This window comes from Lagopus muta, chromosome Z, assembly GCF_023343835.1.
Source record: "Lagopus muta isolate bLagMut1 chromosome Z, bLagMut1 primary, whole genome shotgun sequence".
In the NCBI taxonomy this organism is placed as follows: Eukaryota; Metazoa; Chordata; class Aves; order Galliformes; family Phasianidae; genus Lagopus; species Lagopus muta.
In genome coordinates this window covers 22,918,470-22,946,310 of record NC_064472.1, presented here as the reverse complement: position 1 = coordinate 22,946,310, position 27,841 = coordinate 22,918,470, and the positions used below count along the sequence as shown (strand labels likewise).

The following is a 27,841-nucleotide window of genomic DNA, read 5'->3' as shown; positions in this document are numbered from 1 at the left end:
ATCCCCTGTTGCACACACTTCTGTTTTTTTGCTCCTCAAAATGTATGTCTGAACAAAAAAACCCAGCTTTATTTTCAAAGGTCTTTTTTTTTTTTATTTCCTGCAAATCAACAGGGATTTACAAATACACAGGAAGGGTAATGCAATGATTTATTCTGGAAAAATTCTGTGCTTTCTGAGCAGCATTTCCAAGATTGCAGATTTGAAGCTTTCTCAGTTGTCACTTTTTTTTCCTCATTATAAATAGTATGAACAGTAGTAATATAGAGAAGTATTGTTTCTCTCTGTCTGCCTTCAGTGTGGCTGAGCTATTTGGACTAGAGCTCAAATACTGTTCATAACTTTTGAGTGTAATTAGTACCATATTAAACCTAATATTAAAGAAAAAAATCCCTCACAATTTTATTCGAAGTCTCTATAGTCAAATCCAGTGAAGGAATAGATGCAAACATTCCAACAGCAATATTAACTCAGCTGCCTTACACTTTGTCCCTTCTACAGGAGCAATATGTCACATAACCACAATTCTACCTTCAGCCAGAAAAAACAGAAATGTGAATACTTCCTCCATGTGTGTGTAATACCTATATATTTTGGTAAAAACATGTTTTCATATTAATCAAAATAATTGGAGGAGAGCTTTTGATCTGAAAAACTGTGCATGATTTTGACTGTTCGTCTGGTCATTGCTCACTACTATAGCAGTAGCATTCCTTAGTGCTCAGCATGTGAGACTGAAACAATTAGGCAGTATAGCGTATCATACAATATGATGATTGGGCAAAAGAGAAATGTGTATTTGGGTCTTTCCATGCGTGTAGGAAAATGAAGTGCAAGATGCATTGGTTTTAGTAGATGAGACCAGTATGCTATTTTTAATTAGCATCACAAAAATCATGTCAGAATGGACTTTTGGAGGACATCTGGTTCATATATGGTGCCTGAACTTGGCATAGTGTTAAATAAATAAATACACAAAAACTGGTGTGTAGCACCAAATTAAAGAGTCTTTTTTAAACCTAGCTATGGTTAAAGACAACGTGGCAACACACAGAGAAGCATATGAGCGAGAGAAGTGTAGTTTTCCACAAATTCTCTAGCAGTAGTAAAGAGAGCTTTGGAGTCTTTGTACTTGATAGATGTTTTCTTCCATGGATTGGACCGATTTTGAATACACTGTCTTCTGGCAAGAAGTTCATTACATGTGTTAGGAGATATTTCCTTCTGTTTATTTTAAACCTGCCTCTCTGTAGTTATGCGTGTAACTTCTGTATGCATCTTCTTTGTGTAGTAGACTGACAAGAAATCAACTACTGTTCATCCCTCAGTCACAGCCGATTTCTAATTTTGGCTTAGTAACCAAAACCTCTCTGAACAATGCTTCAGGACTAATTTTGCTGGATTAGTCTGTGGTGGGGTGCTTAAGCCAGTATCAGCTCCCAAGAGAGCTAGAAGAAGGCACAATATATATGAGGCATTTCAGTGGTCTGAAATCATACAACCAAGCGTTTGTGTCAGTTTGCCTGATCTGATTAGCTGAGCAATCTGGCCAACTGAAGCTGGCCAACTGATCCAAGGACCTATACAAGATCCAAGCAAAATATGGGCAAATAGGTTCCTGCCATAACCTCAGGCTTATGAAGAAGGGACTTAGGTGGACAGTAGTTCTTCAAATCCTTCTCTGAATGCAAGTGTTGATGAGGGATCTGGGGCACAAGTATTATGTGGAGTGGCTGAGGGAACTAGGATTGTTTCTTCTGGAAAGGCAGCAGGCTCAGAGGGGACATTGCTGTCTACAATGACCGGAATGGAGGGTGTGGTGAGATGGGAGTTGGCCTCTTCCATGTAACAGTGATGGAATGAAAGGGAATGACTTCAAGTTGCAGCAGAGTGGTTTAGGCTGGATATTAAGAAAAATATCCCCTCCAAAAGAGTGGTCAGGTGCTGGAACAGACTGCTCAGGGAGGTGGTTGAGTCACCATACATGGAAGTGTTCAAAAAATGATTAGATCTAGTGTGTCCAACCCACAGGCCGCATGTGGCCCAGCACAGCTTGTACTGCAGCATGTGCCACCTGCTGCCAAGTCATCGTGATGGCAGCTCTGTCGTGGGCTTTGGGGAGGGTGCAGTGCTGACTTATGTGACATTCTGCTTAATTTGCAAGGAAATACTGTCAGTTTTCAAATATTACAGTTTAGAAGACATTATATGCAGAAACATGCTGTGAAATTTGATGCATATCAAGGAATGTTTCATGAGGACGAAACAGAGGAACTGAAAAAATTCTGTCAGCTCAACAAAATACTTTTTAAAAAAAAAAAAAAAGTTAAATGAACTCTGTTATTAAAAACTAGTTGTGTGATACCAGATCTGATTGCAAAAAAAAAACCAAAACCATTTCCTGATGGTGAGTTTGTTAACAAATGTATGGTAAGCATGATGGATATAACGTGTCCTGATTAGAAAAGAAAAATGGATGTTTCTAGAATATTGTTTGTCTCACCAGTCTATAGCCAGGTCGACTGAAGAAATAGGAACAGCAATCAAAAAATGTTTAGAGAGTAAAGCTGCTAATTTGAAGTTTTACACTTCAATAATAAATCAAAGTACTGATGCTACAGATACAGCTTACATCTATTAGAGGTGTTGATAACAAATATAATGTCACTGAAGAAATGGGTGAGGTGGAAAGGCATAATTAAATTTGTTGATTTGTATGAAATGGCTTAAAAAAAACCACATTAAAATGAATATATAAAATAAATTAAAAAAAAACATTAAATATATAAAATAAAAACTTTTCTCTAACCTTTGTCAACCTATCTGGTATGGCTACAGGTGGTGCCCTGGTGATGTAAAAAGGAGGGTCTTAAAAAAAGTAGTAGAAGATGATGCAGTTAACACCAGTAACTCTCATTTCGTGAAATATCACTGCACCAGGCATCAAGAAAATCTACGTGCAAAAACTTCAGTTAATGTCATGTCATCAAACTCTGAATTTCATAAAGTCCTGTTCTAAGAGTTCCTTAGAAGTATGGCTGCTGATTATGGGGTCATCATTTACTTATCTGAAGAAAGGTGGCAAAGTAGGGGTAAAATGCAAAAAATTTAGGCTTTATGATTTGCAAACAGAAATCAAGTCCTTTTATGGAATCAAAAGGAGGACGTGTGCCAGAACATGAAGATTAAACGTGGCTCATAGATATAGCACTTTTGATGGACTTGACCACTCATTTAGTTGAGTTAAACATGTGTCTTTGAGGTGAAAATCACCTTATTTCAGACAACAACAGCATTTCAAATGAAACTTAAATTACGGCATGCTGAAATTATGGCAAATAATTTCATACATTTTGATATATTGACTGAACACAGTCCTGTGATCAGTGAAAAATATGCTTTACAGTTTGATGCAGGAATTTAAGAATAGGTGTCAAGATTTCCAAAAAAGTCATTGTTTTTTTTTGTATTTGCAATTCTATTTTTATTTGACTTAAATGCATTACTTGCGAATTTTCACATGGAATGTATAGAGTTGCAGTGAGACATTCAACTCAAAGAAAAAAATTGAACATGTCTACTTACTAAGCTTTAGTAAGATCTCTCCTACCGGGAGAGAATATCCCTCGTTTCACAGTCACTCCTGATTCATGTAATTGCTTTCTGTAGTACACACATCTGTGAACAACTGCTGTCAAGGATGAAGCACAGGAAGGGTATTATTTCATCAAAAAATTTCTGATGGACACATTGAGAACTCAGTGGGAGTTTTTGAACTGGCTTTGGACTGGCCTGACGCATTATCAGTTTCTCAAAACAAGGTCATCACACTGGTTTTATGATTTTGCTGCTCCCTATTTTTTATATTTTAATAAGAAATACATTTTTTAAAATGTTACTTATATGTATTAAACTTGTTATATATTTTATATGTGGCCCAAGGCAATTCCTGTTTGCTCTGTGTGACCCAAGCAAACCAGAAGGTTGGACAACCATGTTTTAGATGTTGTAAGAGACATGGTTTAGTGAGGAAGTAATGGTGATAGGTGGATGGTTGGACTCCATCTTGGAGGTCTTCTCCAACATTGTGATTTTAAAATTCTGCTATTGTGAAAGCTATTCCAGTAGATTGTTACTGACTTAAAATACAGACGTAGACACTAGCTGTACTAGGGAAGTACCTAAGTAGGACAGTTATGGGAGAGACTGTGTAGTAGCACAGGATAACCATATGCCTTCAGTGTGTACCTGTGGCTTACCCTGCTTGCTCCCAGGAAAAATGCCCCTCCCCAGTAGATTTTACAACATGCTGTGTCCCAGCGGCACCCTAAAGGACCTCTCCAGGTTTTCACCATGAATCATCAGCCATTCTGCTACTGGAAAGGCTTACCGTAGGACTTAGCTTTAAATGCAGGAGGAAAAAAATAATGCTGTTGCTCACCTGTTTATGCTTTGCTATCTAAATTTGGCAGTGGGACACATAGTTCATATCAGTATAACATGTTTAGTCCACCTTAACAGTGGACAGTCTGCCAAATTTAAGTGTAAAAAAATAGATCTGCTTTTTCATTCAAATGTTGACCAACAAAGAAACATCTGAAATCTTGAGATTTTTTTGTTGATTTCAATCAAATGCCAAGACTTGTTTTATGCTTAAAAACAGTACAAACAAAACAAGAACAAACTCCAGTATCTGACAGCTTGCATGCTAAGTTCTCTTATGGGATTCTGAAATACTCATAATATTAACTTTTACCAGCTTCCTCTCCAGATAAAAATAAGAAAAGAATGGGACTTTCGGAGAGGTAGGATCTTGAATAGATTGTTCCTGAGTCTTTACACTTGCTGTAAGAAAATGTGAAATGAAGAAAAAGTAGTATATGTGGAATTGTACAATTTGCACTAGAATGTTTGCAAACACTGAGTAATGCTCTGAAGTACCAAACAGTGAGGTTAACATTAAGAGAAGTATTTTTCGTGCAAGCTTACAATACTCTCAAAGAAATACATGAATAAACCTCCCTGAAGCTGTTGGACATAATATCAAAATAACCAGCCTGCTTGGAATGCAAATCAGCAGGTATTTGTTGCATTTGTTTTGGCATATACACTTTGAGAAGCAAATAGAGGAAGTAAACAAATAGCTGGCTTGAGAAAGCTGGAAGCTTCTAAGTGAGCTACAAACTCAGACTAGTGTTCTAAACATACTTTTTGTTTTTTTCCTGGCATTGGGTCAAAACTGATTTTGTTTAACAAATATGAATCCTGTGTGAAAATTGTAGATCAATTCTATTCCTTTCCTATAGTTCATTACAGATGCAACTTTTTATCTATCTATTCTCAGATTTTTTTAAATTATTTTTTTGTATTGAGAACTGTCTGAGAATTTGTAGCCTGTTGAGTAGCTGTTTTCTGCACCCTTCTAGAAGAAAAAGTGACTGTGGAACTAGTGCACAGAGCATTGAGTAGTCTTTTGGAAGAAAAGCCAGGTGACTGCACAGGTACTAAAAGGGCTGTTTTGGTCAGAGTGACTGCTTTTTGTACATAGAGCTATATGATAAGCTGGCTCTGAATGTTGAGTGGTTTCGCTCTGGAAAGTGTGCAGGAATTGGTTTTGGTGACATGGACTGTACTTAGGCAATTGTGACCCACTCCCTCCCCCCCCCCCATCTCGTGTAGAGATGCTTCATGCCTCTTCCTTGCCTTCCTTTCCTAAGTGAGGTATTGCAAACATTCCCCTTCAGTTGTATTGAGTAGCTGTTTTCTGCACCCCTCTAGAAGAATAAGTGACTGTGGAGCTAGTGCGCAGAGCAGTGAGTAGTCTTTTGGAAGAAAAGCCAGGTGACTGCACAGGTACTAAAAGGGCTGTTTTGGTCAGAGTGACCGCGTGGTTTCATTTAGGGTTACTGGTCTCAGGCTGGTGGCATTAATTGCCATTATTGTTATATTTTAGCAGTTTTGATGCCAACAGAAGGGTAGGAAAGATCAGACCAATTGTCTCTTTGTGTGAAAAAGAAGTTCATGCTTTCTCTAGTCGTTTCTGTGGCATACTGTTCAGTTCAGTCCAGCAGAATCTCGTTCATGTAAATCCCTCTGTAACAATTAAAATTAGATACTGTGTTTGCTCTAAGCGTAGCTACAGGACTTAAACAACAGCAGTGTGTGGCCTTCTTGGCTTTCAAGATATTTCCATCTTGCATTTCAGAGACAATAATGACAAATGAAAAAATGTTATTCATTGTGTATTCTTCTGTTGCTGTTTCCCTACAGGTGATCTTAATAGGCAACTGATGAATCAGATGGTGCAAATGAACCAGATACTGGGAGAGGTGAAAGACCTTCTCAAACAACAGGTACTGTGTAAGGACCTCATTGTGGAATATCCCAAGCTTTGTGACTTCAGTGGGGTCAGTGGAGAATATGTGTAAGCAGTAAGCTTCTGCATTGAGTTCATTGCCCCAGATGCATGACACAGTGAGAAGAAACAACCTGATGGATCCTGGTACAGGTATATCTGAATTGGACATGAATTTTTTCCAGTTGCTGCTTGCTCTCAGTGCTGGATTTAGAAGCGCATGGCTGTTGTTGAGCATAAACCTACTGAACTGAAGTATTACCATTACTACTGTTCTTAACTTTATGGAGTACAAAGAGCAACTGATTTCAAGAGATGATGTATATATTTTGAGTTGTCTGAGTGGCATATTAGGAAGAATTGTAATGGTTCTGCTGGTTCAGCCAGATACAAACTACCTGTATCTAAACAGTGTTTATTTTCTGTATTCTTAAGGTCAAGGAAACAACTTTTTTGAGAAATACCATAGCTGAGTGCCAAGCTTGTGGTGAGTATGAGTATTCCTGCACTGCTTGTAAAAGAAAACTATATGAGATGTACGTTCATTTAGAAACTAACATCAGTTTTACTTGGCATCTAAGTACTTTCAGAAAATACTGTTTCCAAAGTTCTTAGATATGTTGATCACAAATTTAAAATAGATTTTCATTAGAGAAAAAGCTTTACCAATAATCCGATTATTAGATGGAAAAAAAAGTTTTTATACCTCAATAGGGTTATAAAAACCTTGTAAACAAGCAGTACTGCCTAACAGTGCTGTCAGTTCTTGCTTTGCCATGATGATGTACCACGTGTTCTCAGGGAAGGAGACACTGTCAAATGCCTAACCATCAGACTTAGTGGGAAAACAACTGAGGAATCATATTCTGCACTAGCTGTCAGTCTGAGGAAAATCTCAGATACTCTGTCTGGAAGTAGTCTGGTTCTCTGTAGGTTGTCACTGGTTAACAGCAGCAAGATCCAAAAGAAAGCGTCCATCTTTTCACTAAAAAAACGAGATATATTCCCGAATGCTACAGCATGGCCCTTTTACACAAATGCAGGGCTCGTATGCTCTCAGTATAAAAACAGAAAATAGTGCCTCAGTGAGTGAAGTAAAAGACCTTACAGGTACCATGTCTTTTTGATTGTTTCTTCCAAACTATCCATAATAACAAGATTGAGTTGAGCTCCAACCAAGTTTAAACTACGCCAGTGCTGAGGAAAAAGTCTTTAATCATGCACAAATGCGAAGGTGTAGTCCACACATTGGTACTGGGTGTCAACACCAGCCAGAGCCTTGGAAAATCTTCCCTTTGCACAGTGCTGGTATCTGTTTGTCTGAGTGTGCTTACGTGTCCAGCTGTGCATTCATAGGCTGCCAGCTGTTGCTTCTTTATTCCCTGTACTTGTCAGATATGTTTTTATAAAATCAAGACATTGTTTTTCTTACAAAGTAGCGATGCTGCTAAATACCCAGAAGAGGGCCTTGTACCTTCAAACTTTAGTCCCTTCAGCATTTTTTGGTCATCTGAGGACACTGGCTTTCGCAGTTTTCTGTCCTGGCCAGCAATAGATCTGTACTGGGACTGACCTAGCAGGAGGGCCCCCACGTGTAGCCAGGAGCAGTATGGGAACCTAACAAAGCAGCCTTAATTTCCCGCATCTAGGGATGAAACACCCTGCTGGGCCGTTGCCAGCATGAAATCTCTTCAGCCATAGCACAGCTGGTAGCAGTGTGTAGAAACGCAAAGTCCCAGCTGAGCAGCATCCTGGGGATCTTTTCAGAACATTTGCCAGCCGAAAGCCATGATTGATGTTTCTCTCAATTGCTAAAACTGCTCTTCTTTCTGCATTATAGGTTTGGGAATGGTGAATTTTCCAACTCCGCTTCCTAGGCATAGCAAACCCAAGTGTGAAACAAGTTCCTGCTTCAGGGGAGTCAGGTGCATGGAGACAGCTGAAGGAATTCAGTGCGGCCCATGCCCTGACGGATTCACAGGGAATGGAGTGATATGCTCTGATATTGATGAGGTAAATTAGTAATTTTCACTGAATTAAAAAAAGCACCTGTTTCATGTACAGCAGTGGATTGCTGATGCTTGCTGTTCCTAGCATTTGCTGACTGCTTGCATAGTGCATATTAATTCATTCTGATTTGATTCTACCTCCCTGTTTTGCTGTTGCTGCAAATGTATGGAGGCATATGTGTGAGAGCTTGAAATACCCTGTTGAGCTGGGAAGTTAAAGGAGTTAAATCTATTCCACAGAAAATTCAGTAAATTCTTACGTGTGCAGAGCAGCGAGAACGCTTCTTGTTGACATGGGCTTTGTATCTTTCAGCTGTAGTGATCCTGACGTGGCCTTGGAGACTGAAGTCCTCTATTTATTCCTAACTGTAGTTGTGTTTTCAACCTAACCTTTAAGATCTATGGCAGCAAATAAACAATTATTCCTTCTTTTTTTTATTTATGGCTGTGATGAAAGCTGTTTTTTTTTTTTTTTTCTTGTGCTACACGCTAGCAATTCAGAACTTGCTTGGATTGAGGACTGAAGTAATAGATTTTCAGTATCTTAAATGATTAAACAAAATGTTTATTAATTTAAATCTGTCACTTAACTCAGAACTTAATTCAAACAACTGAAGCACCTACAGCTTCATGCCGCTTCATGATTTTTCTGTATGATGATTTTTGCCATTACCCTTTAGTGATTTTATTCTTATTTTTCTCCCTCTGTAGAAATGCCTGGATGTATTAAACCAGGGAATCAAGAGAATTAGGTCATTAATTGTGCCTGGGGATATCACAGTACTATCAGTGTACTTCCTTATGATGTCAGATGCAAGAACAATTCCCATTTTTCATTTTTCTAGCCAACAGAAGATGTGCTGTGATTGCTTGTTTGGTTTACTCTCTCCTGAAGACCATCAGCAGAAAGGCTGCTTTGTGCCCAACTTACTTTTGTGAGAAAAACATGGGGAAGAGAAAATGGGTTGAGTGTAGCAGATTCTGGAGTTGTAGTTGTGTCTTTATTTTGCCTCACATGTGTTTGCTGCAGCAGAAGGTGCAAAAAAATAGAGGTAAAGCTCTAAAATGTGAATGCAGGAGGTGAATTGGAGACAACTGTGATGTGAGTTTCATGCCAGGCAGCCATGGTGAGATACTTAGGCCAGGTGACATGGAGCCTATTAGTATGGAAAAGGTCAATTTCTTGAGCTGCACCCAAACAGACACATAGCTCCTCTCTGCTGTTGTCAATCTTGGAGCAATTCTACCCATGATAGCAGTGTTGGGAAAACAAGCCAAGACCAATTTGTGATGTCCCAGTGACTAGGCTTCCCTGAGAAATCATGATGTACCACCACTCTGCATGACAGAACTGATTGCTAGAAATAGTGAGGAATTTTACCTAAGTTATGTCACACTGCATGTGGACACTGCTACTCAAGTGACAACTTGTTTTTTGCATTTTGTTCACCAGAAAATAGTTCCTGTAGCAACTGGATTTTCACTTATGTAAGCAGAGTGAGAAAAGAGATAATAAATGGCAGTAGCCTTTTGTTGCCTAATAAAAGGGTCTCTGTCATATTACTTGTTTTCCTGGGTTAGCTGAGGCTGTAAGTAAAGTCATTTATTTTTGAAGGTTTTCTGGGAATCTCTTCAGCTTTCTACTGAACGAACTATTTCTGTACTTCATAAAAATTGGCATTTAAGAAACTGCTCTTAAAGAAATCTACAGAAGTGAGGAAGCTTCTAGGTTTCTTTAAGAGCTACTGTCATTCTTTCAAAGGCTGTTAAAATATCTGCAGCAAGCTCCCTTCTTTACCATCTTGAAGACATTACTTTCATAGCCTGTATTCTGAGCTGCAGCTCTGCTCTGTTCATGATGTAATTTGAGTGCCCTCTCCTGGATACAATAAAAAATCCACATTAAATAATTTTCTATGCTAATTGCAGACATAATTCCATTGAATTGTATGCTCAGTTACTGGTCAGTAATTGCACAAGTTTCATGTCTGTTGTTTGTGAATGTGCTCTGGCATGTTCTGCCTTCATTTTAGAATTTTTTGTTTGTTTGTTAATTATGAAGGTGGAAAGGCACATTCTTTTAAACGTTTTTTTAAATTCTTTCTGTGTTTCTTATGTGCTGTCTCTGAGCCATAAGCAGTGTGATGATGTGTTAATGTTTTCAGTACTTCCACAGATACTACTTAGTGGCTACTGTTGATACTTGAGAGGCAGCAGTACAGGGATGTAGTTCCTAAACTGGCACCCACAAGGCCACTGAAATGGATTAAAACCATTCTGTAAAACCACACAAGGCAGTGAACTAAATAATGTCTTTAGTCTAAGGCTGGTGCAGTGAGTGTGTGGTATTTTGGTAGAAGTGCTGAGGGTTGCCTGTTGGCTTCTGGTCTAGAAATGTGCGGGTGCCACTGCCACAGGCCTCTTCATCTGGCTTGTACATTGTATTTGGTTTACTTCTGACTATGAGATGTGCCCAAATGCAAACAAAAGAAAATGCCACTGCTGCTTCTGTGTGTACAAAACACAATTTCAAGACCATTCGTGGGTTGTGAACTTGCTGCTTTCCTGATAGTGTCTGAGCCCCTCCAGTTATATTCTCGTCTCCAAAGGACATTAGCCTTCCTAGCAAAAGGAAGAATGAGAATCAGAGCTCAGAGCACCAACTACAGGCAAAAATGAAAGAATGAAAGATTGTGTTATTTAAATTACAGAGTTAGCTGAAGACCAGCTGGAGTCAAACATACCTGAAACTTTTCTCTGCAAGTCAGCTTTTTGACAGAACATAGAAGAACATTCAGACATTTGCATGTAATATTACCTGGGCAGGTTGACTGAGAGCTCTGTGTGCACAGTCAGAGTCTGGAAATTACTGAAGTACAAACAAGTGCTCATTTGATATTTTTTTTTCTATTTTTTTTTTTTCCCTTGCAGTGTCATTACAGCCCCTGCTTCCCTGGAGTGCGTTGTGTGAATACTGCTCCAGGTTTCCGTTGTGAGACCTGTCCCCCAGGATATACAGGACAAACTTTGCAAGGAGTAGGACTCAGCTATGCCAAGAACAACAAGCAGGTGAAACACAGTATCCTTGCAGTAACTTCCATTGCATGGTGATAGCTTATGTTAACTGTGTATCAGTATTGTATTTATTTATGTTGTGGTCATTCCACGATAACCTTAGAAGATCTAAAATTGTGTTTTCTTGCTTTGGGGTATTAAAAGTTTAATAGTTAGGAATAGTGTGGAAATTCTGTGTATCTCACAGTATCTTTTCTGAATTTATAAGTGTTTGGAAACTTGTCTAAAAATTAAGGAAGTGGACATGTCTGCCATTCTAGAAGTGGTTCCAGGAAGAGACTGTGGCACTTCTCTAGACTTAAACTTCTGTGGCTTTTCTTCAGACTTAGATCTCAAGCTGGCCTGTTTTTTATTACATTGTTTTGTTTTATTGCTAGGTCTGCTTAGACATTGATGAATGTCAGAATGGTGGGCATGGAATCTGTGTTCCAAATTCTCATTGCATAAACACTTTGGTAAGCAGTTTTTCATTTCTGACTTTTTTTTAAATGATTGTTTTAAAATTCCTTGAGGCTAGAATTGGATTTGTGCTTCTCATTGAAGAACTGAATAATATATTCTGCTTGTTGGCTACATCTAAACCAAAGAATCTCTGCCCCTTTTTGTGTATAAAAACAAAATAATCAATACTTGATCTGGCATTTGTGTGTATACGCATCGCTTGCCATGAGGACTGGTAATAACTCTTCTTTCCACATCCTCCAGTTACTCGTACTTATGGGCATGTTGTGGCAAGGAACCTCTTTTCAAAAACTTGATCTTTCCTTCCTTTGATCTTTTCCCACAAGGAACTGTCACAAATAAGCTTTCTCAACAAGCTTTCATTTAGGAAATCTCCACTTCATAAGGATATTTATATAGTATTAGGTATTGCTCTATATAATCATGCTGCAATTAATAAAGCACATTTAATACGGGTGGATATTAAATCCAACAAGTAGAAAGAGTTTGAAATATGTTAGGATCAAATAGACTGTGTGTATAAACATTTTAGTGCTATAAAGCAATGTGGACCTTTCACTTCACTTATGCTACTGTCAGTTGTTTTTTTTCTGCTACACCTGACTGCATAGAGCAGACTTTGTTAGTAACAGGAAAGGGTTTTAAAATAATCTGCAGGTTAAAACAGGGTCCTGTTTTGTGACCAAATACTGTTGAGGCTGCCAGCAGTGTTCCATGTGGTGTGTTTCCCTGCAAACAGTGTTTCTAGGACTGCATTCTGCTCAGTAAGTTTGTCTCTATGCACAGGTATTCTGGTGTCTGGATTGCGTCTCTTACATGTTACATGTACTGCATGACTAACCTTATTCTAGATGCTGTCAAGTCTGGTTAGCACAGGTCAAAAAGAGGCCCACCAACTGTCAAACATCAGAATGTGGATTTTTGCTCCTGTGTTCTTTTAAAAAGAATTTGGTCTGGAAAAGCTGCCCTGAAGGCGGGTTTAATGCATACCAGGGCTTGATAGAGGCAGAATATACTGAGGAAAATTTAGCAGATTCTGAACCATGGTGTCAATTAGAAAACATGTAGACTATTACATTTTATAAAAGTGATGCTGTTTGCATAGTCAGTGATCATGCGATTGTGTCAGAGATTCAGTCATCTATATATGTTTCAGACTGAAGTATGCAGATGGCACAGAGTTCAAATTTAGGGACACAAGACAGAAGTTGCCCGGTTGAGTTGTAAATTCCTCTCTGTAATGCTGGACTGGGACATCCCAGTAGACTTTGTGTGGGAAGAGTGAATTTGTCTGGGGCACCTTAATTTCACAAAGGCTTGAGTTTGTTGAAGATCCGTCCACTGCTTTTCTTTGACAGAAGTAATTATTCTTGGAATCAAAAGTATCTTGAGTTGGAAAGTTGAGTTGGAAGTTGAGTTGTATCCTTTATTGTGATTATCTGAGCACAAACTGAGATTCTTTGGCTTCTATGTGTTGTGGGTTTTTTTTTTCCTAAGAGTTGTACAAATACAATTCATAAAAATGTATTTGTGCTTCTAGGTAAACCACTGAAAAAGGTTGCATGGATGTTTTACTACAATGTAAATGAGGCTTCAACTCCTGAATTCCTTTCTGAAGAGCATGATTTTATCTCATATTGGCTTAAAAGCATCTAAATTAAAAAATAATAATGGAGTAAATACAAGATGAACTTTCTTGATTTTCTGTGATTATTGTACCCAATTCAGCTTAGATAAGCAGTTAGATCAGCCTTACACTGAAAGAAGAGCTTCGAATCTGAATAAATAGAAGCTGCTTAGAATTTTTACACAAAGTTTTGACCACTTGGAATTAGCTTACAGTGATACTGGTGGAAACAATGCATCATCTGGAACCTGTTGTTGCTGCAAGACAACAACAAGTTGTTTCTTTGGCTAAACAAAAAACTGATCTTGACAGGTGTGAATTCAGCTTTTTTTAGAGTTTGTAGTGTGGGAGAAAAACCTGATTTCTGTGTGAAAATCTGTTCACAGGGCAGGAAGCCTTAGTGAATGAATTTGCACAGCGTGAGCAGTGTGACATGAGTCTTGCTCACACACTTGCTTTAAAAAGAAAAAGTCTGTTAAAAGGGGCTTGCTAGTAACATTTTGTTCTTACAGGGCTCTTATCGCTGTGGCCAGTGCAAATCAGGATATACAGGCGACCAAATCAAGGGGTGCCAGGCTGAGAGAAGCTGCAGAAGTCGAGCCCTCAATCCATGCAGTGTCCATGCCCGGTGTATTGAGGAAAGGCGAGGAGAGGTGACATGTATTGTGAGTTCATAAATTCATTCATTTGTACAATGAATAACAGCTGAAAGTGAGCAAGTCTCTGTGGTCATTATATCCTTACAGTTGAGTATCCAAACTGCAGCACACTGGCCCAGATCAGTTATGAAAATAACCAAACTGGGTCTATCTTGCAATTTTTTTTCCCTCCTGCATCTCTTCTATAAGGCAGCCATACTCATGTGCCATATTTGCTGCATGAGCTGCATACATTTGTGTGATTACGATTTTTTGGGAATGGTTTTTATAGACCTTCTGCATTCTCCTTGGAAAGGACTCTCTCTGCAACCTGCTGCTGGGAACCTGCTTTAGCAGAGGGGTTGGACTACGTGATCCCCAGAGGTCCTTTCTAATGACTGCAATTCTGTGATTCTTTGTGGCTCACAAGTGTCGATGTACAGAATGCATCCCAAGGGCAATTCCCCCTCTTGGTGCTCTACTGAGTGGAGGATTTTTGGCTGCATAGCCATAACTAGGGATTTTGTCAGCATACCCCCAGTGCTTCTATTTGTCTGCTGATAGAGATGATAGGTTTCCAAATGAGATCACAGATTTTATGTACAGTATAGACAGCATTGTGCTTTCCTTCCCTGGGAGCAGCATCATGAAGTGTTGCAGCCAGACAGTCCATTTAAAACAAAACCGTAGCTTATTCTAGCTGTTCCCAGATACAGAGAGCTTGAATTACAGTTTTTCTTTTCACACTGGGAGATGCTAAGGTGTATTTCAGTATACTACAATGCCTGTTTATGCCTCCTGCATATTAGTATTTTCAAAGTTGATATTACTGCATTGATCTATTAATCTTTTGGTAGTACTGCCTTGTTTTATTGATAGTGTGGCATTGGCTGGGCTGGTGATGGTTATATTTGTGGAAAAGATGTTGACATTGATGGCTACCCTAATGAAGAGCTCTCTTGCCCTGCTGAAAGCTGCAGGAAGGTAAGAAATTCTTTCTTAATGCTTTACTAATTCTGAGACATAGGGGATGAAGAGGAACATAAGAAGTGTGACAATATGTATTCATCTTTTTTCAAGTTAATGAACTCCTGAGAATAAATTCTATCTCATTTAATTAAAAGAATAAAAGCAAATCAGATACTTTCATAATTTTAATAACTTTGTCTCACAGTACACCTAACATGTCTCTCTTCTTCTTTAGGACAATTGTAGGTTTGTACCAAACTCTGGACAAGAAGATGCTGATGATGATGGGATTGGAGATGCCTGTGATGAAGATGCAGATGGAGATGGCATTCCCAATGAGCAGGTACTCTGTACACAATGGGGTACAGGAGTCTGTGCAGACAGAAGGATCTCAAATTACTGCAGTAGGCAGTCAGTTTGGAATCTAGTTCTATTTGCCAAATATTCAATACAGTTTACTGTCAGCAGCTTTTTAAATCCCACTTTCTTTTTTTTTTTTTTTTTTAAATATAAGACATCCATTTATAATACCTAAAAAAACAAAACAAAACAAAAAAAGACATACAAAAAGAAACAACTAAGGCTGCCCAACCAGCCTTAAGTCCCACCTGCATATGCTCCATTATTATGTGTTAGCATCAAATTCTACAGCTTTTTATTCACAGAACTTATGTCCTTCTTTCGTTGTCCCTTAACATGACCTTTAGGTACATTACTTATATTACTAACTTTCTTTTTAAGAGCAGTTTGACAGGACAGCACCATTAGTGGGAGGTACAAAACCTGTAGACAATGGATGTCTTGCCAGTAACTTGAAAAAGCTTTGGATCACATTCTGAAAGAGATTTCCATGTGGGGACATTAGAATATATCAGAACGGAAGTTCAGATTGTAATTTTCCAAGTGTTTTAGCTTTATTTTGAGTCTGTACATGAAGAGGGCCATCACCTTTCATCGAGAACATTTACAGACCTTGACAAATGCTGCTGAGATGCAGGTTACTTATGTGGACCCATCCAAAATGAGAATCAGCTGTCAAAGTTATGAATAAATATGGTTCTCAGTGTTCATGTTTAGTGTTCCTGTGGTGTGTAGAACACAGCAAAGCTCTGAGAGAGGTAGTGAAATCTGGTCCAGAGCTAATGTTTGTGTAAAATATCAAATGGCTCACTGAAGTGGGAGTGCAGGATTCATGGCTCCATTATATCTGATCTGGATCTGTGCCTCTTGCAGGATAACTGTGTCTTGACTCCCAATGTTAACCAGAGAAATAGTGATGAAGATATCTTTGGAGATGCCTGTGATAACTGCCGCAGTGTCCTGAATAATGACCAGAGGGACACAGATGGTGATGGGAGAGGAGATGCTTGTGATGATGACATGGATGGAGATGGTTGGTAACTCTTCGCTTACAACTTCTCTGATATTCCTGAAATTTACCCAGAAATTGTTGTGTATTATAACAACTTTCTGTCAACAGCTCCTGTCATGGAACACTTTGCCCTTTTTCATGAAATCTCTGCTTTAAGTAATTTTCTTTTAGATCAATTTATGTCTTTTAGCCTTCATCTGAAGTGCCAAACACTTTATAACAGATAAGCATGGAACAAAACTTGGTTTAAGTTAAGATTATTGGTCATTCAGTAACCCCTTAAAGGTGCTAATGTGCCCTAGATTATCCAGCTGCTGCCTCTGTCAAATGCTTGTGGGCTATGTGATGTCCATTGCTTGTAGGAGTCTTGAAAGAAGAAAAGTCACTGTCTTTCAGGTGTAGTAATAAAGATAAAATATTTCATCCTATAATGTGACACAGAACGAGACAGTGAAGTGTGTGTAACTAATGAGGGATGTATGATTGGATTGAAAACTGTTCTTCAGCAAGATGTTTCTAACTGTGATTAAATAAATGGAAACACATACAAAAGATTTGCTGTGCAGATCTTTAATGTCATTGCAGGATTAAGTAGTTACTGAAAAGGAGCAATGTATTTTCTATTCTTGATGCTGATTTTTTTAAAACTAATATCCTGTTCACTTTTTTGTAGGTATTAAGAACCTTTTAGATAATTGTCAGAGGATCCCCAACCATGACCAGGAGGACAAGGACAATGATGGTGTTGGTGATGCCTGTGACAGCTGTCCTACAGTCAGCAATCCAAATCAGGTTAGCAGGCAGAAGGAATAAACATTTACATTTAAGGAGAAGGACTGCTGAGATCAGAAAGATCTAAGAGAATGAGGCAGCCCATGCAGACGATGTTTCTCTTCTGACAGTAGGTATTCAGGAGGGTTTTGCAGAGATTCAGATGCTCCTAGCATTGAAAAGGGAAACCAGCAGGCATATTCTTGTATCTTTGGATGTTGCTAGCATTGCTTCCCTAGCACTGTCACCAGTGTCTTCCACTCTTCATGTGAGCCTGCCCCAGTCTGACAGAGTCCACTGCCACACTCCCACAGTAGTGTGATTTAGTTACAGTCAGTATTTCTTTCATGAGGACCTAATCCTTACTTAGCAAAGCTTTCATTGGTTGTAGGTAAGAAGTCAGTGTGACACTTTTAACTTCTGATGAAACCCTTTGTAACTAACTTATGCTGGAAACTTTAGAGAAATTTGTTCACTTAAGGAATCAGCCTAGGTTAAAAACGTGTGGTATGTATCTCTGGAAACTGAGGAATTTTACTTGCATTTCACCTCCTTTGGAAGCTATTCCAATCCAATTTAAATCTGCTTATTCATCATTCTGTTTTTTTCTGTAACAAAGCAGACTTTTTGGTAAGAAGTAAGATGTAGAGAAGGAAGTAGGTTTTACAAAACAAATGTTTTTCCATGCTTTCATTTTAATTGCATTTGATTTACTTATGTTTTATTGTTGCCATTTTAATAGATGCTTTCTGCAGCTGATATGGGAACTAACTCTGTTTTCTTTTGCAGTCAGATGTTGACAACGACCTGGTTGGAGATTCTTGTGATACCAATCAGGACAGGTATGCTATATCATGGACCATAGCAACAGAAGGGAAGTGGAAGGGCTAGTCTTGAGCTGAAGCATGGTAGTGATTCCTGGAGAGTTGTTATTCTTCATATGAGACTAGATTTTATTTCAGTACCTTTTAAGAAGAATACAATTTCCAAAAAAAACCCCAACGTTGTGATTTGTAAGCCTTGTTGTTTCACTTTCCTGCAGCAGTACAGTAAAGGAGCCCTTTACCCCTAGCCCCATGTTCACACATACTTCCTGTTAGTTCCTGTGGAAATGACATTCATAGCAATTTTCTCCCTGTAAAACTCAGAGCACTGCTCAGAGCTTCTTAGTGAGGGAGCTTGCTTTTTTCTGCTTTTCTTTATTTTTCATCCTTTTTTTTTTATGCTTTAGCAGAACTTTCACATTTAAGAGGTATGTGTTTTTCCATAAGAACAGTGTTTCATAATTTTATTATTTATTATCGTTTTCAAATACAACCCTTTGCTTTAGTACAGCAAGAGTGACAAGGCTCATCTGCAGCCTTCGTGTTCAGGAGACCATGTGCTGTGACAAACTGCCTTCTGCCTGGCTGGAAGCATGTTCTGCACAGCACAATCTGGGGTGGCAGGGAAATGCTCATTCCAGAACTGACACAGCCAAACTGCAAAGTCTCACTCTGTAGGCATTGGTGGTGCTGTGGTCCAGGGTGGCGAGTACAGGGGAACCTACTTCACCATGTCTGCTAGGAGCTTTCCCAGTCTTGGTGTAATAGCTGATGAGGGCCTCCATTGTTTGGGAACTGTTTTAAGTAGATAGGCCTTGCTTATTTCTTGTTTTCAAAGAAGAACATTTTGTTCTTTCCTGAAACCTAACTAGTGTATAGGAAACGTCTTCTGTTAGACCACATAGACCTGAGGTTAGCCATGCAGTAATAGATAAGTGTATACAGTCCTCACTGCATTTCACCCTAAGAACTTGCAGGCATTGGTTGTTCTTACCTAAAATTTTAGCCCCCGCTTTTATTGGGGGAAAAACAGGTGGGAATATGGATACCTGTAAACTGTAGTGCTGCTGCACGTGCAAAAAGCTACTGAAGGGAAACATCCACACTTTACAGAAATCATTTTGGTTATGATGTATGTATAAAACACATCTGACTTCAGGACACTGCTGTAGCTCTTGGCATAGATCTGAGAAGTAAACTGCCCCTATAGCTCCCCTGGGGAATAAAATCTCATCAGACTTGTGCATCCCCAGTACTAGAAACACAATAATTGTCATGTTTCTTGCGTTAAAAAAAATATATATATTTATAAAACATATATATATATGTATTTATATATGTATTTATATATATATGTATGTTTTCAATGTGTGTGTGTATATATATATATGTGTGTATACACATACACATTGAAAACAAGAAGTGAAAGCCTTTTTTTTTTTCTATTCCTCCTCCTCCGTTATTAGGATATACTTAAGCATATAAATTGAGAAACAAGGCAGTCACTCCAAACCTTCCTGAACTTTTTTCTATAGTCTGTGTCCCCCTACTGTGTACCTCACTACTTCACAGCTGATGGCACCATGAGTTGGTGTGGCATGTGGGAGCTGCAGTACTTACCTCCTTACTATGTGGTCTCTTGGCGAAAAGTAATGTAACAAAATTCAGCATGCTGCAGTCTAACACAGTTGCTTATTTTTAAACAAGTCTGATTTCTGGGGCTTGTGCAGATGCTCCCATGGATTTCTCTCAAACTCACAGTTAAAGATTCATGAGCTCCAAAAAAACGTGTGGAAAATGGACATGCTTGCCATTGACCCCTTGTTGTGTCAGCTTTGTGACTTCTGATTGGTGACACTATAGGTACTGGAAGCACACACTCGTTAGAAGTAAATGTCATGTGGGATCCTGGGTACCTTTCCCCACTCCCTGTAAGGCTTCCTTTTATTTCCTTATCTAGGTATTTTTATAGCTTTAGGCCTAGCTCTACATCTTCTGCCAGCTTATTTTACAGCCTCCTTGTCTCCTTGCTGCCCAGCCACCCCAGTGATACCAGGTTATGGTGTCCCCCCTCTTCAGTTTCCCAAGCTCCTAGGGTGCCTCTCGTGGATATCCCATTCAGGTGTTCTCCCTATGCAGAGGTGGGAGCTGATGCCTCTTTTTCTTTTTGTCTCTGTGCTTGCAGTGATGGTGATGGGCACCAGGATAGCACAGACAACTGCCCCACCATTATCAACAGCTCCCAGCTGGACACAGATAAGGATGGGCTGGGTGATGAGTGTGATGAGGATGATGATAATGATGGCATTCCAGATCTCTTGCCTCCAGGCCCTGACAACTGTAGGCTAGTCCCCAACCCAGGGCAGGAAGATGATAATGGTAAGTCACGTCTTCAGAAGTGGTTTTGGTAGTTGCACATCACATCCTTCCCCAGCACATAGGCTGACTGAGACTGCACAGTTGCTATGTGCATGCAGGTACCCATGGGCCAAGGCAGAGTTCCTTATGTCCCATCTGCAGACACTAGCTGTCAGGACAGAAACTCTGCCCGCTCCTTGTACATCCAGGTTCAGCAGCTATGTCAGTGTGACTGCTTGCTGCCGTAAGTTTACTAAACTGTAAGTTTACTCTTGCTTCTCTGATGTGTTCAGGTGATGGAGTTGGGGATGTGTGTGAGTCTGATTTTGACCAGGATACAGTAATTGATCGGATCGATGTCTGCCCTGAGAACGCAGAGATCACCCTGACGGACTTCAGGGCCTATCAGACCGTGGTGTTGGACCCAGAGGGAGATGCTCAGATTGATCCCAACTGGGTGGTTCTAAACCAGGTAAAAATACACTTTTTCTCACGTGTCTAAGAAAGAACATTTGAAAAGCTCTGTACTTGTCAAACCTCTTGTAAATGAATGAGAAGTGGAAGCTGCTGTTTTGTTGACTCTTGTATAGGTGTTAACAGTGGAACAGTTTTCCCTCAGAGCACAGTAACTTGAAGCTTGATGCTACTTTTGCAGGGCAGTTGGACTAAGTGACCTCCAGGGATTCCTTCAAACCCCCACAATTCTTGGACTCTGTAATGAACTAAAATAACTGTAGGCTAACTAGTTCTAGAAGTGTTACACTGCTGCTAGAAGTCAAATACAGCGCAAATACTAATGACATAGTAAAATTTCATGAGTACTTTCTAGAGTTTGAAAGTCTGACTTGCTGTATAGCAGAGCATCTGCTCCTAAATGAAGTCCAATAAATATTGCTTATACTAACACATTTTAGTCTTCAGAAGGGAAACGTTTTCAGTCACGAGAAATGGACATTTCACTCCCATTGTTAAAATTTCTGCCAAACCAGCTGAAATGTATAAGAAACCTTCCTCTGCCTAGTCCTGGCAGTCAGTTTAATCCTGAACAGTGATGAAATTCTGTGAGCGTGGCCCTGCAAAAGTCCTCATCTCCCATTTGTTTTTTCCATCTCATCTCCAATCCTGGCCCAGAGTCAGTGATTTCAGAATAATTGGGGCAGGGAGGGAAAGAAAACTAAGTCCAGTCCTCCAGGAAAAGAAAAATCATTCCCAACTCTGTGCACACAAGCAGATGAAGTATGAGGATTTGATTGTAGCTTTCTTTTTAATTCAGAGCGGCAAGTGTTACAGACATGTTATGAGCATAGAGAGGAAAGGCATGGAGGGGGTGCTAGCAGGAGGCCAGAAGAGGCTGCCAGCCTTAGCCAACCCAGCTCGTCATGCACACTAACCACCCTGAATTTAATCTTTCAGGGCATGGAAATTGTGCAGACTATGAACAGTGATCCTGGCCTTGCTGTTGGTATGTGTGCTCTTCTGAGATTCAAGATTTATAGCAGAAAATCAAGTAGCATGTGAAGGCTTTTTCTGCAGACTTGGTTTTAACCCTGCATCTCCTTAGGTTACACTGCTTTTAATGGTGTTGACTTCGAGGGCACTTTCCATGTGAACACAGTGACAGATGACGACTACGCTGGTTTTATTTTTGGCTATCAAGACAGCTCTAGCTTTTATGTAGTAATGTGGAAACAGACCGAACAGACGTACTGGCAAGCAACTCCCTTCAGAGCTGTTGCAGAGCCTGGCATTCAGCTGAAGGTATGCTCGTGCATCCTAGCTGGGGGTGCAGTGGTCATTACAGCCTGGCTGTGGGCTAAGCCTTCATGCCAGGCATTGGCCCTTCTGCCTTTGGCAAAGTCATCATGTTGCGTGTTGGCAGTGATGTTCAGCTGCTTTCCTTTCCCCGCACTGGGTACCAAAACTGTTGTCAGACAGCTGTCACTCAGCCTGTTTAATCAGCACAGTTTCTTAAGGGTTTTTATTCACAGTCCTTTGTCCATCAACTGGAGTATTTAGTCCCTGCTCTAGTTGTCACATTGCCTGCTTCTCCTTGGTCCTGGCTATTTGATTATTTTTCTATGTAAGCAGTGGCTGCAGTTACAAAAGAAATTGTGGGCTTGTGAGTGGGAAGGAGGGTGCTTCTGCAGATCTCCCCACTACAGAAGACTTAGTGCTGCTGGAAGTTACATTTCTCTGTTGTCAGTACTTGAAAAATGTATTTCTGCAGGCTGTGAAATCAAAGACAGGCCCAGGTGAGCACCTGCGCAACTCCCTCTGGCACACAGGGGACACCAGTGACCAGGTGAGGCTGCTGTGGAAAGACCCTCGAAATGTGGGGTGGAAAGACAAAGTCTCCTACCGCTGGTTCTTGCAGCACAGACCCCAGATTGGGTATATCAGGTAAGAGTAAAGAATAGATAAGGTGAGTACAGATATATGTCTGCTTAAACTGTTGTTTCTCAACACTTCTTAAATGATCTGAAAATCTATGGTGTCTGTGCTTTGCAGTTAGGAAGCTGTAAGGGGTTACAATTGTGAACTTCCACCTGCAATTCTTTTCCTAGGACAGACAATTGCAAGCTGAGTGTTTTGTAATTGATGTTTTTACCATCTTTGTTTTAACTGCCCAGCACTACCAGACCACTTCATGGCTATGATACCTTGTTTCCTCAAAAGACACGTTAAAATGTCTTAATGTTGATCTTTTAGTTTGAATTGTAATTTTAGTAGTTTTAGGGCTGTTATCACAGAATATGTAATCAAAGCTGTCCATTCCATGGCTGCGCTCCTAAGATTAGTAATCACGATGATTTGAGGTCACAGAGAATGTGCTGAGAAAGTTTATTGGTTAAGTACAACTACATTCAAACTAGTCTTATTTTTTTAATTTAGAAAGAGCAGTTATTTAGAAGCAATCATTCTGAAGAGTTTGATTCTGAAAAAATAAAGCTGCAAAAAAACCGCTATAGCGTTCTTAGCACAGATTTTGCAAACCTGTGATAGATTAAATGCAGGAAACTGGATTGTTCTTCAAACAATCATCACTCTGCAATTGAAATGCACAAAGTTGGTGCTATTATAATTCCATTTTCTGGTGCACATCATCAGTGGAGTGGGTGTGCCTGACTTTTAGCTGCAGTGGATTAAGAATGTTGGTATTGTCAATGACTGTGTCCTAGCCACTGGGTGGCAGATTTTTGCATTTCCTTTAGATCGAGATGTTCACGAAGCTGCTTCCCAAGCAGTTGTCTGCCTGTGGTTGCAGTCTCTCTAGCCTGCTTAACTGACTTGCAGCTGAAGATAGGAGCCCTGTTAGTATCACAAAATCCTTCAGGCAGGCCTGAAGTGAACCTCTGCCAACACTGCCCACATCTTGCTGCTGTCCATTTCGGCCTAATGCCTCAGACCATAATGTGTCTTACAGAGATTTTCTAAGGCTACAAGGACATCTAGGAAGAAGGCACTCGAGTGAGCAACAAGCTCTATTCATTCAGCTTCTGCCTCAGCAAATCAGGAAATAGGCATAACAAGAATTATTTTCTTATTTTATGAAAAGACATAGGAACTTTCTTTCCCTTCACCACCCACTGTTTTCTTGCATGTCACGCTGGCTCCTAACACAGCGATATCCTTGCCCAAAGCAGGACCCTGCAGGTTCACTGTCCATTGAGCTGTTTGCTGGTATCCAGAAGCTGAGGATGTGGTACAGCTGGTGCTGTGATAGTTCACTTGGCTGCAGCGTGGTCCTGCTCAGACCCTCAGGACAGGGCATGTGCTTGGAAATTTGGCAGGGCACAATTATTCCCAGGGTTATTTGGGAATTTGCTGACAGTTTTTATAACAAGAAAGTGCCAGATCATCAAAACTGTTCCTGGAATGAATCATCTAAACATTTTTAAAGAAATCCAACAGTCAGGAAAGCAGCTTTAAGATTCCATGCAGCATGTTTGAAACTTTGCCTATATAAAATAGCTTAGCTTCATACTGTGTGAGACAAAATCCATCTGGCATTCCTCAGCTGACCTAACCTGACTCTCCGTTTCTCCCATAGTTACCAGTTGTAGACTGATAGAGGACCGAGGGCAGGATCAAGCAGCAGCCACCAAAACACAGAAAACCTCTTCTCTGCTGAGCTCTTTTCCTGAGTGCAGCATTGCTCCAGTTACCACAAAGGAGCTATGTCTTAGCTTCTACTCCCCTAGCCTGGCTGCAGGCAGAAGGCTGGAATCAAAGCAGATAAATGGAACTACGTTTATAAGTGCTGCAGATTTAGAAAAGACCTAACACAGCTTCTGTTTGTTTTCATTAAGGGCAAGATTTTACGAAGGCTCTGACTTGGTGGCAGACTCTGGTGTAACTATAGACACCACGATGCGTGGAGGACGGCTTGGAGTTTTCTGCTTTTCTCAGGAAAACATTATCTGGTCCAACCTGAAATATCGCTGTAATGGTAATGTTGTTGGCTTTTTTTTTGTTTTTTTTTTGTAATCTCTAGCTAATTACCAGAACGAACATTAATCCAGCTTTTGAATTAAGCTATCTTGCATCTTTTCCTTTGATTTTCATTTACAAGTTTTTTACAGCTGTTAAATGCCTCCCCTGACACCAGAAAGGCACTGCAGCCCAACCAGATGAGAACTAACACCCCACAGCAAAACAAACCCCTGCAGCACTCTGTGCTGCAAAGATTGTGCTCACTAAGTAGTGTTGCTGTCATCAGTGAATTAGAAATGTTGTTTAAAAGCAGTCAACCATGAGAGTTGTGCATGCACGACATACTGAGGTCATCACGTATGCACGGTGCCTCAAGCTTTGAAAACAAGGTGAAGCCAGTCTGGAGATCTGCTGGGATCGTTTGTGTATTGCTGGTTGCCCCTGTTGTGCTGCTGATTGCTCCTGTCTGTGAGAGGACAGGATCCTAAGATGCCTGTAAGGGTGGAGTCCTCAGACCATGGGTGCATGCTGGCTCTCCACATAGGGCAAAATCCTCAGCTCTGACCTGATCTCCCACCATACTGTATAAATCCTGTCTTGTTCACTCACACAGAAGCTGGTTGTGTTGGGCTATTTCTGCCCACCAGCAGTTGATCTAGCTCCAGGTGGAGATATCGGGGGCTGACCCTTGTCTCTGCATCACTCCCTGACTGACCAAGGCAGCTATAGTAAAATAACTTACCAGCCAACCTGGCATAGTTTCTTCACTTTCCATGGATCTAGGAAGCCAAACCTGAGTCTGTGATGGACACAGGTGCTGTACAGAAAAGCCCCCAGCTCTGCACCTTGGCTCCTGAGCACTTGAGCACAGACTGGTATTTGTGAGTGACAGTTAAGCAGATGCAAACAATTAAAGATTACTTGGTAATGTCTGAAACAGTGTGTGGTTTCCCAGAAAGCATGCCTCAGAGCTCTTACTGAAGATACACTTGCAGATACTTTTCCTGGCAGTGTGCAGGTAGTGGCTTTGCTGCAGATACTGCAGTGGTTCAGTGAAGTCCACTAAGGAATTCTGTGGAGTTTCCAGCATCCCTTTCATACTTCAGTTGAGGTCTCACATTTGTGAAGAAATCTTAACAATAATTCTCGGTGCTCAAAAAAGAAGTTATCCAACCAGCAGATGAAAAAGGCAGAATTCTTGCCACTTTTTGTCCCCAAATATCATTTGTTTATGAAGTTATTTTGTTTTCTGAGTTCAGAGATACCTGCCCAGCATCAGGGTGGAAAGAATCAGACCACAGTTGTAATCAGGTAGTTCAGCTTCACTGCTGAACTCTGCTCAGTTGCTGCTTCAGCTCTCCTGTTTGCTCTATGGCTGCCTGGGTGACACGTTCTGGCACCTGGCAAAAAGACCCTGCAAAACTCAGCATCAACCACTACAGCTACTCTTACAACACTGACCCATCTCCAGCTTCCTTTGCCAGCTTTAAATTTGTTTTTGCTGCTGGTCCTGGCATTGAGGATTAATGTTTCCTCATGGCTTTTCATGCCACCATGGGCATTTCCCAGTTGAGCTGGGAAATCAAGGAATTGGTACTGTGCACATATCTGGGTTACAAAGCAAGACACCAGTTTTTTTTTTCCACCTTTCTGCTCAGCTTTTTACTGTCACAAATGTAACAGCAGAAGCCACTAAAATTTTTGGTGGAAAAAACAAACAAACAAACAAAAAAACATCTGAAGGATTGTAGCAGTCCAGTTGAACTGACACTGCAGCATGCGCTATCCTGTGAGCTCCTCTGCTTTTCAGTGGCATACACTAAAACTGCAAGCAGTCCCAGTTCATTCTGAACAGGTAAACAAAAGACCAGGCTTTACCTAAATAAATGCAACCAAGTAGTGTAAGTTCTTCCTTTAGTCGTAAGGAGACTGATCTTTCCTGTATTTTCCTGCTTTCAGACACCATCCCAGAGGACTTTCAAGAATTTCAAGCTCAGCAATTTGGCGTTGGGGATATTTAAGGAGTAAAAGCAAACTAGTATTGCTTTATTGTTTGCAATAACAATGTATTTTAAATCCTTATATGATTGTTGTAAGAGTTCACACTTCAGCTTGTTCTTATTGATGTGATTGTCAGACTTTTTTGTATAAAAGTGAAAATAAAAAGGAGACAAAAACATTTTGAGGCTTCACTTGTTTTCAGATTTGCCTGAAGACCTAGGCAGTGGCATGTAATGTAATGATGCTTAAGCCATTCTCAGGAACTGTTTGATTCTGTTGCCATTTTGGATTCAGTATTAAACAGAGTCACGAAGAAAGGGCAATTTTGTCTTTCTAACTTTATCTCTGGCATGTGTCAAAAACAAGAGTTTGTGTCCAGCCTGAAATGGAAGAGATGGGTGCTGCCAAGATCTCGTGCTTCTCACTATGTTCTCCACTCCTGCTTACACTCAGGTCAGAAGCTTTTCTCTCACCTTTGGAGAGATTAAATTTTCTGCAGCCCGTTACTTTTGGCAAAACTCCTCCAAGAACTGTCAGACCTTCCTATGCTCCTGCTTCCAGAAAATTATGAATACACTTATAGCCTATAAAAACAAAAAAGCTGCCTGCAGGGAGTTGTAGTCAGATCTCATCACAGTGCATGACTTACACATGATTTAAAGAAAAAGAGGTGAAACAGCCATAGAAAATAATCCTGCCTCACATACCTCAAACCAGGCTTAGATTTGCTGACCCTGCTCAGAGCTAAGCTCTCTCAACCAGTACTATAGTGATTATTTAAGTTAAAAAAACACCTATACAACCATTGAATTAAGTGTTAACAACCATTAGGAAAGGAGTGGGAAACAGAAACCAAAAAAGTGTCCCAGTGCACTCTGTAACTTAGTAAGTTTGGATACCGTTTGTGTTTCTGCTGCATCCTTTTTCAGCATGAAGGCAGTACAAG

General features: G+C 40.1%; 1 protein-coding gene across 3 annotated transcripts in view; it reads left to right on the top strand.

The window, feature by feature from the left end:
- The window catches only part of THBS4 (thrombospondin 4), a 40,500-nt gene extending 13,281 nt beyond the window's left edge, over positions 1-27,219 (top strand). For 2 of the 3 annotated variants that reach the window (XM_048931835.1, XM_048931836.1), the window contains exons 5-22: positions 6,271-6,353; positions 6,791-6,842; positions 8,196-8,368; positions 11,296-11,433; positions 11,817-11,894; positions 14,041-14,193; positions 15,046-15,150; positions 15,371-15,478; positions 16,369-16,528; positions 17,181-17,299; positions 18,068-18,120; positions 20,288-20,481; positions 20,754-20,932; positions 21,874-21,922; positions 22,022-22,218; positions 22,688-22,860; positions 24,771-24,910; positions 26,854-27,216. In XM_048931835.1, coding sequence (XP_048787792.1) covers positions 6,271-6,353; positions 6,791-6,842; positions 8,196-8,368; positions 11,296-11,433; positions 11,817-11,894; positions 14,041-14,193; positions 15,046-15,150; positions 15,371-15,478; positions 16,369-16,528; positions 17,181-17,299; positions 18,068-18,120; positions 20,288-20,481; positions 20,754-20,932; positions 21,874-21,922; positions 22,022-22,218; positions 22,688-22,860; positions 24,771-24,910; positions 26,854-26,915 — 2,216 coding nt within the window. In that variant the 3' untranslated portion in view covers positions 26,916-27,216. Of the gene's footprint in view, positions 1-6,270; positions 6,354-6,790; positions 6,843-8,195; positions 8,369-11,295; positions 11,434-11,816; positions 11,895-14,040; positions 14,194-15,045; positions 15,151-15,370; positions 15,479-16,368; positions 16,529-17,180; positions 17,300-18,067; positions 18,121-20,287; positions 20,482-20,753; positions 20,933-21,873; positions 21,923-22,021; positions 22,219-22,687; positions 22,861-24,770; positions 24,911-26,853 lie in introns of all 3 variants that reach the window. The other variant, XM_048931834.1, reaches the window with a different exon arrangement.
- Positions 27,220-27,841: the final 622 nt, after the last annotated feature.